Source organism: Ammodytes marinus (genome assembly GCF_949987685.1).
Source record: "Ammodytes marinus genome assembly, chromosome: 6".
Lineage (NCBI taxonomy): Eukaryota > Metazoa > Chordata > Actinopteri > Uranoscopiformes > Ammodytidae > Ammodytes > Ammodytes marinus.
Genome location: NC_137235.1, coordinates 19,724,546 through 19,739,303, shown reverse-complemented (window position 1 = coordinate 19,739,303; position 14,758 = coordinate 19,724,546). Strand labels below are relative to the sequence as shown.

Here is a 14,758-nt window from a genome sequence, read left to right as displayed (position 1 = left end):
GGTAAGAAAAAAACATTGCTTAATTTGAGAAAAATGCCACCTTGCTACCTCAATTCTGCACTATGCACCAATATGAAAAGAAGCTCAATGTAGCAAACATTCCCTTTGTGAAAGGAACAAGACAAGGGTAATGAGAAATGTGGCCTTACTTTAATTGGGGCTAAGCTAAAGTGAGAGAGGCTACCAATCATCTTGACCTTGGTTATAGTAATTATTATCCCACACACAGCATCACACTTAATTAGATTATAGAGTTTGATTTGAATCCTTGCCTAATGTTAAAAGTGGTGTGAGCACAGTATACTCTTACCCCTTTGGGCTTGAAGGGAGGCTGGATCTCTCTGTTGGAGAGGCGTTCCCAGTCGATACGTCTGAAGAAGGCGTGCTCTCTGATGTCCCTCTCTCCCTCGGGCCCACAGCCCAGACGCTTCGACGGGTGCTTGGTCATCAGCTGCTCATAGCGATAAAAACAAAAACCAGGGCATGGAGTTAGAACGAAGCCACCACAAACTGTACAGTCAGTCAGAGCATCACACTGACGATTCCCTATTAGACCCAAATCGTAGAGGATTTTTGACAGCTTTTTGTCAAGGGTAGGTTTAAGTGGAAGCTCAAATAAAAGGGGGGCGCTGGGGTAGTGGTTGGAGCGTCCCCATAGAGGCTCAGGCCTCGCAGCAGACCCGCGTTCGAATTCGACCTGTGGTTGGTTACCTGCATGTCATTTCCCTCTTTGCCCCATTTCTCTGTCTAATAAAGTAAAAAATGCCAACAAAAGAAAAAACGTTTTTTCAAAATTAGAGAAACACAGTCAGGAATGCAGGTAACACATAAGGTTTTCATTGGTTTTAACAATTTCAAAGTAAAATGTGATTTCTTCAGATAGCAGAAAAATCAGCATTGGATTTATGTGGCTTGAAAGTGGTCAGTGTTTATGCATCGCTTACTGTGTCTCCTCCAATTCTTCTGTTCTGCCACTGATATATTTTGTAATGTAATTCCATTTCTTTCCTACTCAGTATATGACAGCCAAGCAGAATGGTCTTAAAAAAAGAGTGATGCATTGTTTTTCTTCCCTCTCCCTCTGCACTATGAATTCTTATTCATATGTGAGCATAATCACGGACTGGCCGCTTACTGTTTTAAGAGTGTATATGGAATTTTACCAGTTCAACAATTTGAATAAATATTTAGCATTACCACTCCTGTCCTGATTGAATTGCTAAAGAAGATGAAGATGGACAGAGAGCCTGGCGGGTTTCTGTATTGACAGTCCAAGGACAAAAATCCCTTATTCATGCACTGGGATCTGAAATGGAAATGGCTCTTTGTTTGACTGAGCGAGTTGAAATTCTCAAATAGGCTGCCGTCTTGGCTCTGCAGGGTTTCTGAGCAGTTCGCCCACAGTGAGAGTACATACAAGCAGGAATACATAGACAGACACACACACTCGTTCTTACACAGGCGGAAGACTCTCTTATGAGTTACGCTATCATAGTAAAGCAGCAGGCCAAAGGCACACACACAAATAGTAGCCTTGTCAGTCAGGTTCAATTTAGTTAACTATACTAAATTCCTTATTTGTTTTGTGATGAGGTTATCTTTTTTTTTAAAGGAATAGTTTAAAAGCTGAGGAGATACCATTATTAACTTCAGGGACATGAGAAGAATGATAGAAGTCTCCTGTTCGTACAGAAAATATGTACACTCCCTACCATACTCCATAACCCCATTGCATCACTGGTAACACAACATGGTTACATTGCTTTACTTTCAAAATTGTCCTTCCCTATACAACCCCGAGTAAAATTCTGGCTGGGTTACATCTGAACTAGCAGAGTGAATCCAGCTGGCAGGAGTAAATCAGAAAGCTGTTGACAAGGAAGAAAAATAAATGTGCAGCTTTCCGTCTGTTCACGGGGCTGTCACTACTGTATACAGTTAAAATGACGTGCCTTACATGTTGAAGACTTCTCTTTTCTTTGAAACTTGAATTACTTTGCACAAGTGTGATGAATAATTCTAAAAAAGTGTGGTGTTGACATTTCGCGGAAAACATTTCTGTCTGAAAACTGTTAGCACTCCGCTTCATGAACTGACAGCAAAGGGGTTTTTGATGCAAGCGTTAAGAAAGTGTACATAACTTCGAAAATAACCCGCTGCTCCAGCTAAGAACATCTTATCAGTAGATTTAATGGGAGGGAGGTTAGAGCAAGGAGGGAGCAGGCAGACGGGGAGAGAGAGAGAGAGAGAGAGAGATGAAGTAAACGGGAAGGGATTCTGGACAGGAACAACTGTGTGACTCAGCACATTTCAAAACACACACACACACACACACACACACACACACACACACACACACACAAACAGTCGTCGTCGTCATCATCCTCCTTCTTTTAAACCCAATTAGTTTGAGAGAACAGGGGTTTATTGTGTTATCCCTGGCTATTTATGTATTTTAATGTATGACAGAGTAGGCTACTGTTAATTTTTTATATCAAATAGTCAAATAAAATCAATCAATCAATCAAGTATGGCATACATTATTAAATAATCAATTATATAACTTAAATTTTATCTGCTCTCCTGAACTACTAAAAACAGAAATCATTACCCCATTTTGATTAAGTAACAGAGATGTTGAGATACTAGTTTTCCCCTCACCTGGATGCTTTTGCCATAGAGATCTTGGCATTCAAGTTAAAAAGTTGTGGGTGAAATTATTGAGCATGTGGTTGAGGTCTTCACCGATATTTACCTTGTTTTTAATTTACAGTCGAAACATATCATTGTTATGTACATCTATCACACTTTCATTCTCCTCAAGTAATCATAATGACCTACAACAACACTCAAACGGATTACCTTTAGCTCGCACCCATTACTAAAACAAATGTCTGACCAATAAGAAATATAACAAACTGTATATTATACATGGGTTTGCTTAAAATAGGACGGAGATCTGTATGAACAGTTGTCCCTCAAAAAAGATGTCCATCTCTTGAACAGCACCTCCCCTGCTCTGTGCCCGTTTTGCTCTCTCATTCTCCACCTCTTTTTTTTATTATTCTTTTTTTTTTCTCCCTCCTTCATAGGTCAGGCTGCTGGCAAGCACTATGTATCCATTAAGAGGAAGTGCTGCAGCCGTGCCAAACAATGGTTGAGACGGAGACACAGACTGAGACCAGGACATGCACACACACACACATACACACACACACACACACAACGAGAATAAAAGAGGAGGAAAAAGGTGAGGAAAAGAAAAAGGGACAAAGACATAAAAGTTTAGTCGAAGAAGGGACAGGGAGGCAAAATGGGTTATTGCATGGCTCATTGGATCTGCACTGCCTCTAGACAGAAATAAAACTGCAACTTTCACTATTAAATTCCTTGTATGCAGTGCACCCACAATCCCACATACACATTTTTGTATGATCCTTGTGAGTAATGTTGGACATTTGATTTGACAAGTGATGCTGAGGCTTATAAACACACGCTTTATAACCTTTATGTCATTACTTCTGTTACAAACAGTCTTATCTTTAAGGGACTAAGCTGGAAGTCTCTGCTGGGCTGCTACTCAGATGAACCACATAAAGAATTTGTCCAAAGTAAGTTTCATCTTTTTTTGATTGCTCAATTTGCACATTAAGATCAAACAACTATACATACTGTGAATAGGTCGACAGACAGGTTGTTTTGAGATGTGCACACACACTGAGCAGAATACAGACTAGTGAGATGGCAAGTTGAGTTGAGAAAGAGTGCTGGGTGGAGACCATTCGTCATCCAAAGATATATATAAAAAAAAAATCCAATTATATCAATTCTAGCAAAATCCTATATACTAATATTTGAATTATGTGACTTAAGTATTTGTGACAGTTTATATTAATAAGAAGAGCAACACATATTTAGATCAATACTTACTGAACCATTTATACATGTGTAGAATCGAAGAAGATGATATTTACTTGTTCATCACTATTCTCATACTTGCTTACACTTACTACTAAATTATATTGTTTTGCTAAAGCACAGCTGGAATATTTTTACCTTTAACAAAAAACTTTAATAAACCACCAAGCTCATAGAGCTACTGTGCCTTACAGACAGTAAGCGGGGTGTGAGGAATTCAATGTTCTAATAACACAAATGTAAAAGACACAGGGAGTGAGTAGACGCGGGGGAACTTGAAGTTGAGTTCCAAGGAGTATTTTGGATTCCATACTTCATTCTTACAGTAAATGGATCTAGACTTCTCATATGTCTAATTCTGGAAAGCTAAGATAAGCCTTACGGCAGACTGTGTTGCAGCATATGTCAGTTGTTGTTGTTGTCCCTAGTGGCGAAGTAGCAGGAACCTGAGGCTAGTAGCCATCTTACAAGAGGTTCAATTATTTTGACTTCACTCATGAACCTGAAAAACACTGAGCTTAAAATGTTAAACCTGCAGGCTCTTCTGCACAAGTGGTAAAAGCTTCTGGGGGGATATGGTCCTAGTTAAACAGGACAATCCACTGAATAGGCACGGCCCATATCAGCGAATTTATTCTTTATGTGTTTGTCAAGTAGAAAAACTGAATGAAAGGAAACCACTGACAGCAGGTACAACATGAACCTTTTATGAATACCAATTGACGAGCGAAAACATCCACTCACCCCTTTGCAGATGGAGACAGCTTCTTTGGACAGGGACTTGGGGTAGGACACGTTGTGCTCCATTATGGACTGGAACAACTCATCTTCATCCTCTCCATCGAACGGAGGCTGGGGGGGGGGGGGGGTAAGAGGACATGATATTGAGAATGTGTTTCATCTATTACCACGGAGTGAATAAATTATCTGTTGCTTAGTGTCACCATGTTGCAACTAAAGGGATCCAGCAGTGGTATATTTATCTTCTCTACTTGACAGGTAAATTATCCATATTTAGTCAAAACTGTCCCTCCTAATGAATAGCGATGAAAAGGGCACAACAACAGGACACAGATTTGACTTAACAGAGTGCCGAGAGTATGAGTAGGTGAGAGAAAGAGAGACAGAGAGAGATAAATAGAGAGAAAATAACAAGGAACGGTGCAGAATTCTTCGCTTACAAGTTCCACAGGAATACCTTGCAGGGCAAATGGAATGGATGATGCTATGCTAATCTGTGAAGATGTCACCACCACCAAATGGAGCTTTAACACAAACAAGCAAAAAACTCACCTGTCAAAAGTGTCCTAGAAGTAAGCTCACTGACTACGTTAAAAGAAGGCAAAAGGTCACACCAAATAGGACATGTCCTATACGAGTGGAGGGGAACTGGATGTCTGTGTGTTTGTATGTCAATGTGTATTATTAGTGCTGGTGGGAATGTCTTTAAGAAACACCACCTGTGTACATTTTGGCCTCCACAACGTCTGTGTCTGTGTGTGTGTGTGTGTGTGTGTGTGTGTGTGTGTGTGTGTGTGTGTGTGTGTGTGTGTGTGTGTGTGTGTGTGTGTGTGTGTGTGTGTGTGTGTGTGTGTGTACCAATCACCTGTCCTGCCAGCATTTCGTAGAGCAGAACTCCATATGCCCACCAGTCTACAGAGCGTCCATATGGCTGATATGCAATTATCTGTGGAGGAAGGAAGAGAAAACACTCAGAAGATCAGCTCGACTTGAACCACTAAGTATGTTTATCTACTGTAAGTTTGTTGAAGGAAACAATGCCTTTTTCAAAATGTACAGGACAAAGACCTGCTTTTTACTCGCCCATGTTTTCATATTTGTTCAGTTTTGGACTCATACTGAATAATTTTAATTTCACTGTAACATCTAGATTTGATCTTCCATTTGTGAAATACAAAGACAACTTTCATATTGCGTCCACATGACATCTGTTAGATGGCAGTGGGTAGAGCATCATAAAGCACATCTTCATGACGAGTCACAAAAGCAGATATTGGCCAACCCACCAAAGTAGATCAAGACATACAGTACAAGTGATCCCTTTGGATCTGTAGGTTAAATATGCAGCTAGTCACAGATTATTTGAATACCTCAGAACATCTTTCATCCATTACAAGTTCCATTGGTTATCCTATATTCTGTAACCTGTCTGCCCTGAAAGTAAATATCTCTAGATCGCAATATTCACCACAGTATTCACTCACAATGTATACCATTGTTCTGTGTTGCATGATTTTTTTCTTATTAAATCCAGCATACAACAAATCTTGAATCTTCATCCATGTGAATAAATTAGGTATAGAAACAGATCTCCCAAAAAACCTCAACACATAGAGCCCACATATACATTTTCTGTATAGCCGTGCCAGGAACATTTCAGTAAGCCACTGCAATATTCTCCACGGGCCGCTTCCCAGCAATGTTGGAGCATCTTTTCATTGCTTGTCTCATTTGCATGTAATTTAATTGACAACGATATAACGGTTCAGCAGTTCGGAATGATAAAATTAAATTAGTCAATGCAACATCAAACGTTCCGTGGTAAGTCGCCGACTGATGAAGCAGGAAAACAACTTCATAGAAATGTTTAAGCAAACTGATGCCTCTGATACAGAATATGGTAGGTATAAAGCAAGGGTTTGACAGCAACTGTGACCAGGCAGAGGTGCTAGATGACACCCGGAATCGCTAGCTTTCTATAAATCACCTGCAACAGTTCCTTTTGACATGGTTCAGCAGAGAAGATAGGAAGGTAGACCTTTCTGACATGAAGCGAGCATGGGGTGCATGCGAAAACGAAAGCCCTAATATCGAATGTGAGAGTACAATTGTATGGCTGATGCGTCTTTAACATTATGGCAGAGAGAAACAAAAATGATATGGAGTCCCTCGATATACTTGGATACGTCTCTCAACTGTGAATTTTTTTTCTGGCCACCAGAATATTTCCTGTGGATGTCTCTGACTTTGCCCAAGGTTAGGGCTTTCACCGGCTTTGACCCTGTTCGCACCACTCAAAAAACAAACATATTAACACTTCACACTCGCTTTAACATCCAACCATTTCTCTGGAGCCATTTTTTCTGCCATATACAACAGCAGCTGATGCAGCCATGTGCAAATCAGGAACACATGTGTTAAGAACAAGCATTAATGTTCATGGGCACACACACAAACACACACACACACAATGTCAGGTTTGTAATAGCAGTTCTGTCATATGGTACATTGCTCTATGACCTTAGTTGTGTAGAACCTGACTTCCGCTGCACACATGCTGCCCAAGGACATTCCTTCAGCTTAATAACAAAAACATACACATGCACGCACGGAAAACATACTGAATATGAATCAACCAAAACTCCCATGCAGATACACACATACATAATGAAACATAAAAACAAAAATATTTATCCTGTATCACTCTTTAACCTTCTCTGCGTAACCTGACCTCTGCTTTGCCCACATACTGTATGCACACAAAAAACACACACAAACAAACACAGGAGGACAAACACACCTCCAGCTCTGCACTCCGCAGTCATGATGCTGTCCCGAGGGTTGATGGGAGCCGGCCGGACACGCAGTACATCAACGTGTTTGCCCTCACACACTTGCATGCACATAGACCAATGTGTCTTTGAATGTCACTGTGAGATTTATAGAAGCAGTGTGTTGATGTGGCACACAATTAATGTCACAGGCTGTGCGACTTGATCAGACGGATACAAATAAAATAGTTTTAATAAAAATTTTAAATATACATAATATCACTGGAACTGTCCTTTGACAATATACTAAATAACTGTACTGTTCTTAAACTAAGTCTATACAACCTTATCATCCACATACTTCTCTCTACCGCAGGTCTAGCACGTAACAAAGTTGATTATGTCACTTCACTATGGTCACAAACTCATCAGTTCATTTATCATGTTGAAAGGTCAGTTAAAATACCAGGTTTTGCATTCAGATTCTAAGTCAAATGGGTCTCTACAGTTCTACTGAACTTGCTAAGAGAACAGCAGGTACTTTGTTGCATTTTAATAACTACACATCTCATGTGCTACTGAAAATGCTATACAAAAGACCCGTGGAAATGTAGTAATAGGATCTCCCTCTATACTAAAGACAATTGCACTATTGAAAACAAATCACACACTCTCAACATATCTAATCCTGGTTGCAATAGAAAATGGGGTATTCCAGGGGTTTTTTAGACGACAAATGATACATTGACAGGGCTGGGTTTCCATGTCACTATTTTGCATGGTCTTTTAGTATGTTAAGGCCTCTTATCACAATAGCTCTAACCTTGACCGTGGTGGGTACATTCACTCTGACAGTCAATGGTGAACTTCAGATGGTCAGATCTGGGCTTAACCAACACGCAACCCTTGCATAACCTTGCACACGCTCGCCTAACACTTAAAAGCCCCCTCTTGCAGAGCCCATAGGTGTCCCAGCTGCTTTACAGGCCACAGCCATGAGGCTTGTTTCACTACTGGTCCTGCTTGGCTGCTGCCTGTCTGAGGCCAATGTCCTGGGACAGCGCTTCATTGCTACTCAGGATGAGCTCACTGAAGCAGACAGCTTCACTCTGCTCACAGAGATGATGGCTGTTTTGGATGAACACAGAAATGAGCTGCGTCACACCAAAGAGCAACTGGAGCAACTTCAGAAAGTACAAGGTATGTGTTGGAGGGGGGTAACCTGCTTCATATCTGCAGCATATTCTTCATCCACATTGGATCCTCAAAATGTCCTGTTTTTTTTAGAGCAAATAAAGTGCTCTAACTCAATGTTTCAAGTTCCCTCATATACTGTATACTGCTTAACATCATTTGTATCATATGCAGAACAGACATCTATCCAGAAAGGCTATGACAGCATCGAAACTGAACTATGGGATCAGGTGGCAGCGCTGAAGAAAGGCTTTACAGGTAGAATGAAAATGCACACTTTATTTTTTAAATAAAATCAAAATGTTGCATTAAAATATGTAAAAAGACTAATCTTCAGTTATAAATAGAAAGATAAATAATTGAGTTCTAACAAGAGCGGATGTTTGCGTGTATTTGTTTGACTTTGCATTATTTCCATTGTGTGAGAAAGAACATGAGGGCAGGCTCAGAGTCAGTGAGATGCAGCAGGAGGAGCAGAGGAATCAGTTGCAGAAAGTGGTGCTGCAGTACACAAGTAAGGTTTTTCTGTCCACAACATAAAATAAAATAAAAATATTTTTCCTTTTTGAAATACTTTTACTTAAAAAAAAGCTGAATATTTACCTTTTTGAAAAAAAAAATGCCAATAATGTTTATTCCCCGCCTTTTTTTCTTCCACACTTGCTGAAACCTAATTGATACCGTTGATCATTTATATCTTATCCATCAATCTTTTTGTATTTTAATTCCACGCTAATCTTTCATGTTGTTCACCTGTTCGAGCAGAGCTGGAGGCCAGCCTGGTTGCCATGGATTTTGAGGGCCAAAGTAGGCTTGTGGATAAATTGCGGAAGGAAAGTAAAGGTAATACAACAAACAAGTCAATTATTCATAGACAGCAAAGTACATTTCCTCCTCATCTCAGCTCAACTGATCTCATTTAATCTTTGGCTGAATGGTTGAAGTCATGCAGTATTTATTCCCTCGTAATTTTTAACAAATAGAGTTGAACGCCACACTGACAGAACTCGGAATTAAGCTCGGAGACACGGATGCAGAAGTGAAGGTGCTGCAGGCTGCTGATCAAGGTAAATGAACTACTTTCCTACTGCATTATCTTGTAGAAAGAACAACGTAAGACAATGTAATTGTTATGGAATTATCTTTATGACTAAATATGTATTGTTTTGTTCCTCTGATCAGGTCTGGAGGCCAGACTGAATGTCTCTGAGGTCCAGGCAGAGGCGCAAAGCACTGTGGTGGTGCAGTTACAGTCGGAACTGAAAGGTACATAAACACATGTCGTGCCATTGTGGGTAAATAATGTACAGAGGCCAACAGGCTCAAACTAGGTAAATATAATGTATTCTAGCTTTATGCTCAGGCCAATATGTTGGCACGCAAATTTCATATGTGCACGGATGATGTTAAAGTTAGTCTCTTCAGAGCCTACTGTACTCCATTTTACACAGCTCACCTCTGGCGTAAATATAGAACAGCAAAACTGAAAAAGTAACAGGTAGCGTATAACGATGCGTTTAGGATCCTCCTTAAGCTTCCTAGATGGACTAGTGCTAGCTCTTTGTTTGTGACTAGTAATGTCCCCACCTTTCATGCTGTGTTGAGGAATTTAATGTATACATTTATGTGTCGACTCCTAGTGTCAGAAAACAAAGTAATAACTGCACTCACTGACACTAAACAGAGTGATACAAGGTTCTCCTCTGGGTTGTGGAAACATTGGAATCGATGCTTGTATGTATTTTAATTTGTGTTGTCATGTATTTGAATTGTCTTTTTATATGGAACGTTGAGTCCGGAATAAAGTGTCCATTCATATTCAAAGTTAAGAAGACAATACATGACTTCCACTAAATGCAGAAAAAGTGAGCACTTGACCTATAAAGAATAAATATAAAAGAACCTAACAAACCTGACTAAATAAATTCCTCACACTTTAACAGAACCCTGTACTGCATATGAGATGTCATTTACTACATGCAATGTTTCATTCCTTTTCTTATTTGTTTGTCCCTTTGCTTTCATGATGGTTTATTCTAATGATTCTAGTCTTTTTTCCACCCTCTTTGAGCAGTACTGGAGGCCAGGCTGAACGCGAGTGATTTGGAGGGACAGAACACGCGAGTGGATCAACTACAGAGGGAAACTAAAGGTAATGCAACAAACCAGTCAATTATTAACACCAAGTAAAGTAGATTTCTTCTCACTCTCTCGGCTCATCTCACTTCACTTCAGGATTTATAGTTGGCTAAATTGAGAATCATGCAGTACTTATGTTTTAACAAATAGAGCTGAACATCAAACTGACAGCGCTGGGAAATAAGTTTGGAGACGTTGACACCGATGTGAGGGCTCTGCAGACTGCTGATCGAGGTAAAAACAAATACTGCATTTTTACCACATTGGCTTAAGATATTGTAAACTGTTTGTTTTTTCTTTTAGCTTTTTGAAGGGTATATTCAATTTTACAAGACGTCTATGTGGTTGATGATTTTGGATTTTATACCTTAATGTAACCAGACTTGGAGGCCAGACTGAATGCTACTGATGTGCAAGCAGAGACCCAAAGAACCCCGGTGGCCGAATTACAGAGGGACGTTAAAGGTGCATAAACACACGTAGAGATTATTGTATTGATGGAAAAGTGTAGGAACTGGAGAAAATAAATCAAAGTACAAAAGTAATGATAGAAAATGTATGTGCACTACCATCATTTATTTAAACATTCATCTACTACCATAATATTAATAGTTTACTGTTTATCAATAATGTATATATTGTAATCAATCTTTCCCACAAATCCCTCAGAGTTGAATGCTAGACTGAATGCAGCAGAAACTATGGGCCAGGGGATTGATTCAAAACTGGAGAAAACAGAGGCTGAGATGGAGGCAATTAAAGGGGCTAATCAAGGCAAGCATGATATTCACTGTCTGTATCAGTGCAGATCCACTGTGTAAAAGCATCTGTAGAGGCTTGAAATGATTAAGTCGCTTTTGAAGGTTTACAGTCCCATTTTATATTATTCAGGATTCTTGTTATGCTTCTGACTTCAGAAAATATTTATCATATTTAATACGATGCATACTTTCATTATAGAATTGCAAGACAAATTGGAAGCAAATGAAATTTTGCAAGAGGAGTTGAAGAAAAAGGTTGACCAAACAGCTGCAGCTGTAGAAGAGATGAATACATCAATGACTGAAGGTAAATATGTTTATATATCAACATTGGCAAGGATAAAGTTTAATAAAAAAGGATGTCTTCTTATTCTGTGTAAGTCTATTTTAACATTTAAGACAAAACAATAAAACAGCTACATCAATACACTAGTTAGTGAAGTTTAGATAAACAAACACTTTTTCAGCATTCTGTATTGTGTTTTGTTTGTTTTTGTTCTTTGACAGATAAAGTAGCCTTCTCAGTTGCACTGGAGGAGAACCAAATGCACATTGGGCCATTTGACACAGAGACTACACTTGTCTACAAGAAAGTCATCACCAACATTGGGGACAGCTATGATCCCTCAACAGGTAATGAATTGCAGGAACCTGTTTGTCGAATCATTGGAATAATTACTGCTTCTCCCGTTTTTCACGCTTTTTGGTTAGTCATAAAGGAAGAGGCAAAAGCTCTCATTATGTCATTTATCGACTATTTGAATTACTTTTAATAACATCAAATAGCCCTCAGATCTCATATAACTCATCTTCCTGTTTCTTCTCCAACCTTCTGTTTCAGGTGTCTTTACAGCTCCAGTCAGCGGAGTTTACCACTTCACCTTCTACTCTCATTCTAATGGAGGACACCCAGGCTTTTTGGTCTTGTACAAAAACGGTGAAGTGGTTGTGGGCAGCGCTGAACACGCATCGTCCTCTGACGTCACTGATAACGGCGCCAATGGGGCAGTGCTTCAACTGCAGAAAGGGGACCAGGTTGATGTGCATATGGAAGCCAGGTCCTGGGTCTGGTCAGACAGCAATCGCAACCTCTGCACCTTTACTGGTATTCTGCTTTACAATATGCCGAGTGATGTGCCCAATAATAAGCTGTAACTTTACTATTGCACTTTTGCAAGATTATTGCTCAAATAAAGCATAATCATATGTATTACATTTACATTACATTATGCTCTTTTATAGATTTCAACTGCAATCACTGCATAAACCAGTTCAGCCTATTTTTGGTCTGTTTAGACTGAGCAATTAACATTGAATCTGTAATCCATACATGTATATTATAGTTTAGATTGAGAATAAGATCACATTAATCAATCTAAAGCTAGTATTTAATGTTTCCACAAAGATAGTAACTTTTACGATCATCTCGATTCTCAATTGAATCTCAGAAAACAGTGCACTGTGTGCGTCGTTGTATCATAATCTCCAACAAATAATGCAAATGTCAGCAAATGTCCAATAAATTATAGTATAAAAGCAGTCAAGCAACCGTTTTCCATCAGTGCTTTAACCCATTGATGACGGCTGCTGCTGCCACATTGAATCTCCTGTCTAATTTTCATGGCATGCGCAACATAGAATGCACCGTCATTGGTTCAAATACACATGAGGTGGGTTTTGTTGATTTTTTAAGACCACGTGACCACCCAAATAATTTGTGGTTTGCCGAAAATCAAAAAAATAATAAATAAATAATAATAATAAAAATACGCCAGCTGTGTCAGTGATAGTGTATTACAGCACAGTTAGTGGCGTTCGGAGCGCAGAATCAAGGTCTACTATAGGCTACTGACGAAAATCACACAACACATTGCATCTATTTATTAACAATATTTATGAATTTAGGCTATATTTTGCTGCTCCAACTCAAATTCAGCCCAGCCAGGCGATAGTTAAGTTTCAGTTTCGTTTTCATCTCCGTGGTATACAGCCGTTTGGACCAGCTGATCGGCTCCCGACAGCAGGAGTCAGTCTGCGTTCCAGTTGTACTGGGAAGTCGGATTTATGGTGCCAGTGATAATTGAACTAAATAATAAAATAAAGCTATCTTCTCCTTCCTATATCTGTCTATCTTTTTTTTCTCCCCCATCTAATTTTGACGATTTTTAGAAAAATGTGTTGGTTTGTAAGCGCTAAGGGAGCATGTTTAAATAAAACCTGTGAACCTTAACTTTTAAATGTATTTTATTTCGTGTTTCTATGTGCTACACAGGCTTAGATATTAAGGTTTTGGTAGACTTTACAATTCATACTATTTTTTCAGAAAACCCTCAGGCATTAAGGACATGCATCCTAGATTGCCATAGTCATCAATGGGTTAATTAACCCTAACAAAACGGAAAAGTCATGACAACTGTGCAGATCTGTTTAACATGCAGATAAGGTATTGTTGAGTGTGTGTTTGTGTGTAAACTCCTACAGATTATATCAACATGAAACAGAATAGCAATGAGACTACAATCCAGAGCGACAGCGTAATGGTAAAATATTGAACACATGCATGAGAAAAGGTGTTAAAGGCTCAACATCCTGAACCCTTTGCATGAAAGCGAACATGGGGCACCAAGAAGGTGAGAAGAGCTAAGCCTTAATCCTGGACTGACCTTAGCTCTTTGGTAAGAAGGCGGGAAGTTACAGAAGGGAATAGCCTTCTTTCCTCATCTTGCCTCAATGTTTTTAATTAGTTGAATGGTCAAAGACTCCACGGTGAGGGGCACCTCCGGGTGAAATCCCTGAGCTTGCCTGTTTGAATCCTGCTTCCTGAAGGAATCATGTTGACTTTCAGGCTGACCTGAATTCAGGTATTTGCACTCACAAAAGATTTACAATGCAACTGAAGAGATATTTCATATGAGAAATTATAATTTCTTATCCTAGTAGCCTACACTGAATACAGAAACTACGTTGTTTAATACTCTGCTGTAGGAGTAAACTTTTTTTTCAATGACAGGGTGAAAAAAGCAAATGCTGGCCAGAGCAACAACAGTAATGTGGCACATTTGTTGTTACTAAGAATTGACCTCACAGTCTCTCTAATGTGCAATAAGGGATTTGGGCCAGACGCCCCTCTTCAGTGTGCAAATGGCAGTCAATGCTAGCTTCATTTCATTTTCCTTTATTTAACCTCGAAAGATCAATTGAGGGGTGACCCTCTTTTACAATGACGTCGAGTTT

General features: G+C 39.4%; 1 protein-coding gene across 1 annotated transcript in view; it reads right to left on the bottom strand.

The window, feature by feature from the left end:
* The window catches only part of prkcaa (protein kinase C, alpha, a), a 136,651-nt gene that overhangs the window by 13,707 nt on the left and 108,186 nt on the right, over positions 1 to 14,758 (bottom strand). The window contains exons 14-16 of the mRNA XM_080030056.1: positions 5,525 to 5,605; positions 4,663 to 4,770; positions 311 to 451 (exon numbers count right to left, since the gene is read on the bottom strand). Coding sequence (XP_079886182.1) covers positions 311 to 451; positions 4,663 to 4,770; positions 5,525 to 5,605 — 330 coding nt within the window. The remainder of the gene's footprint in view (positions 1 to 310; positions 452 to 4,662; positions 4,771 to 5,524; positions 5,606 to 14,758) is intronic.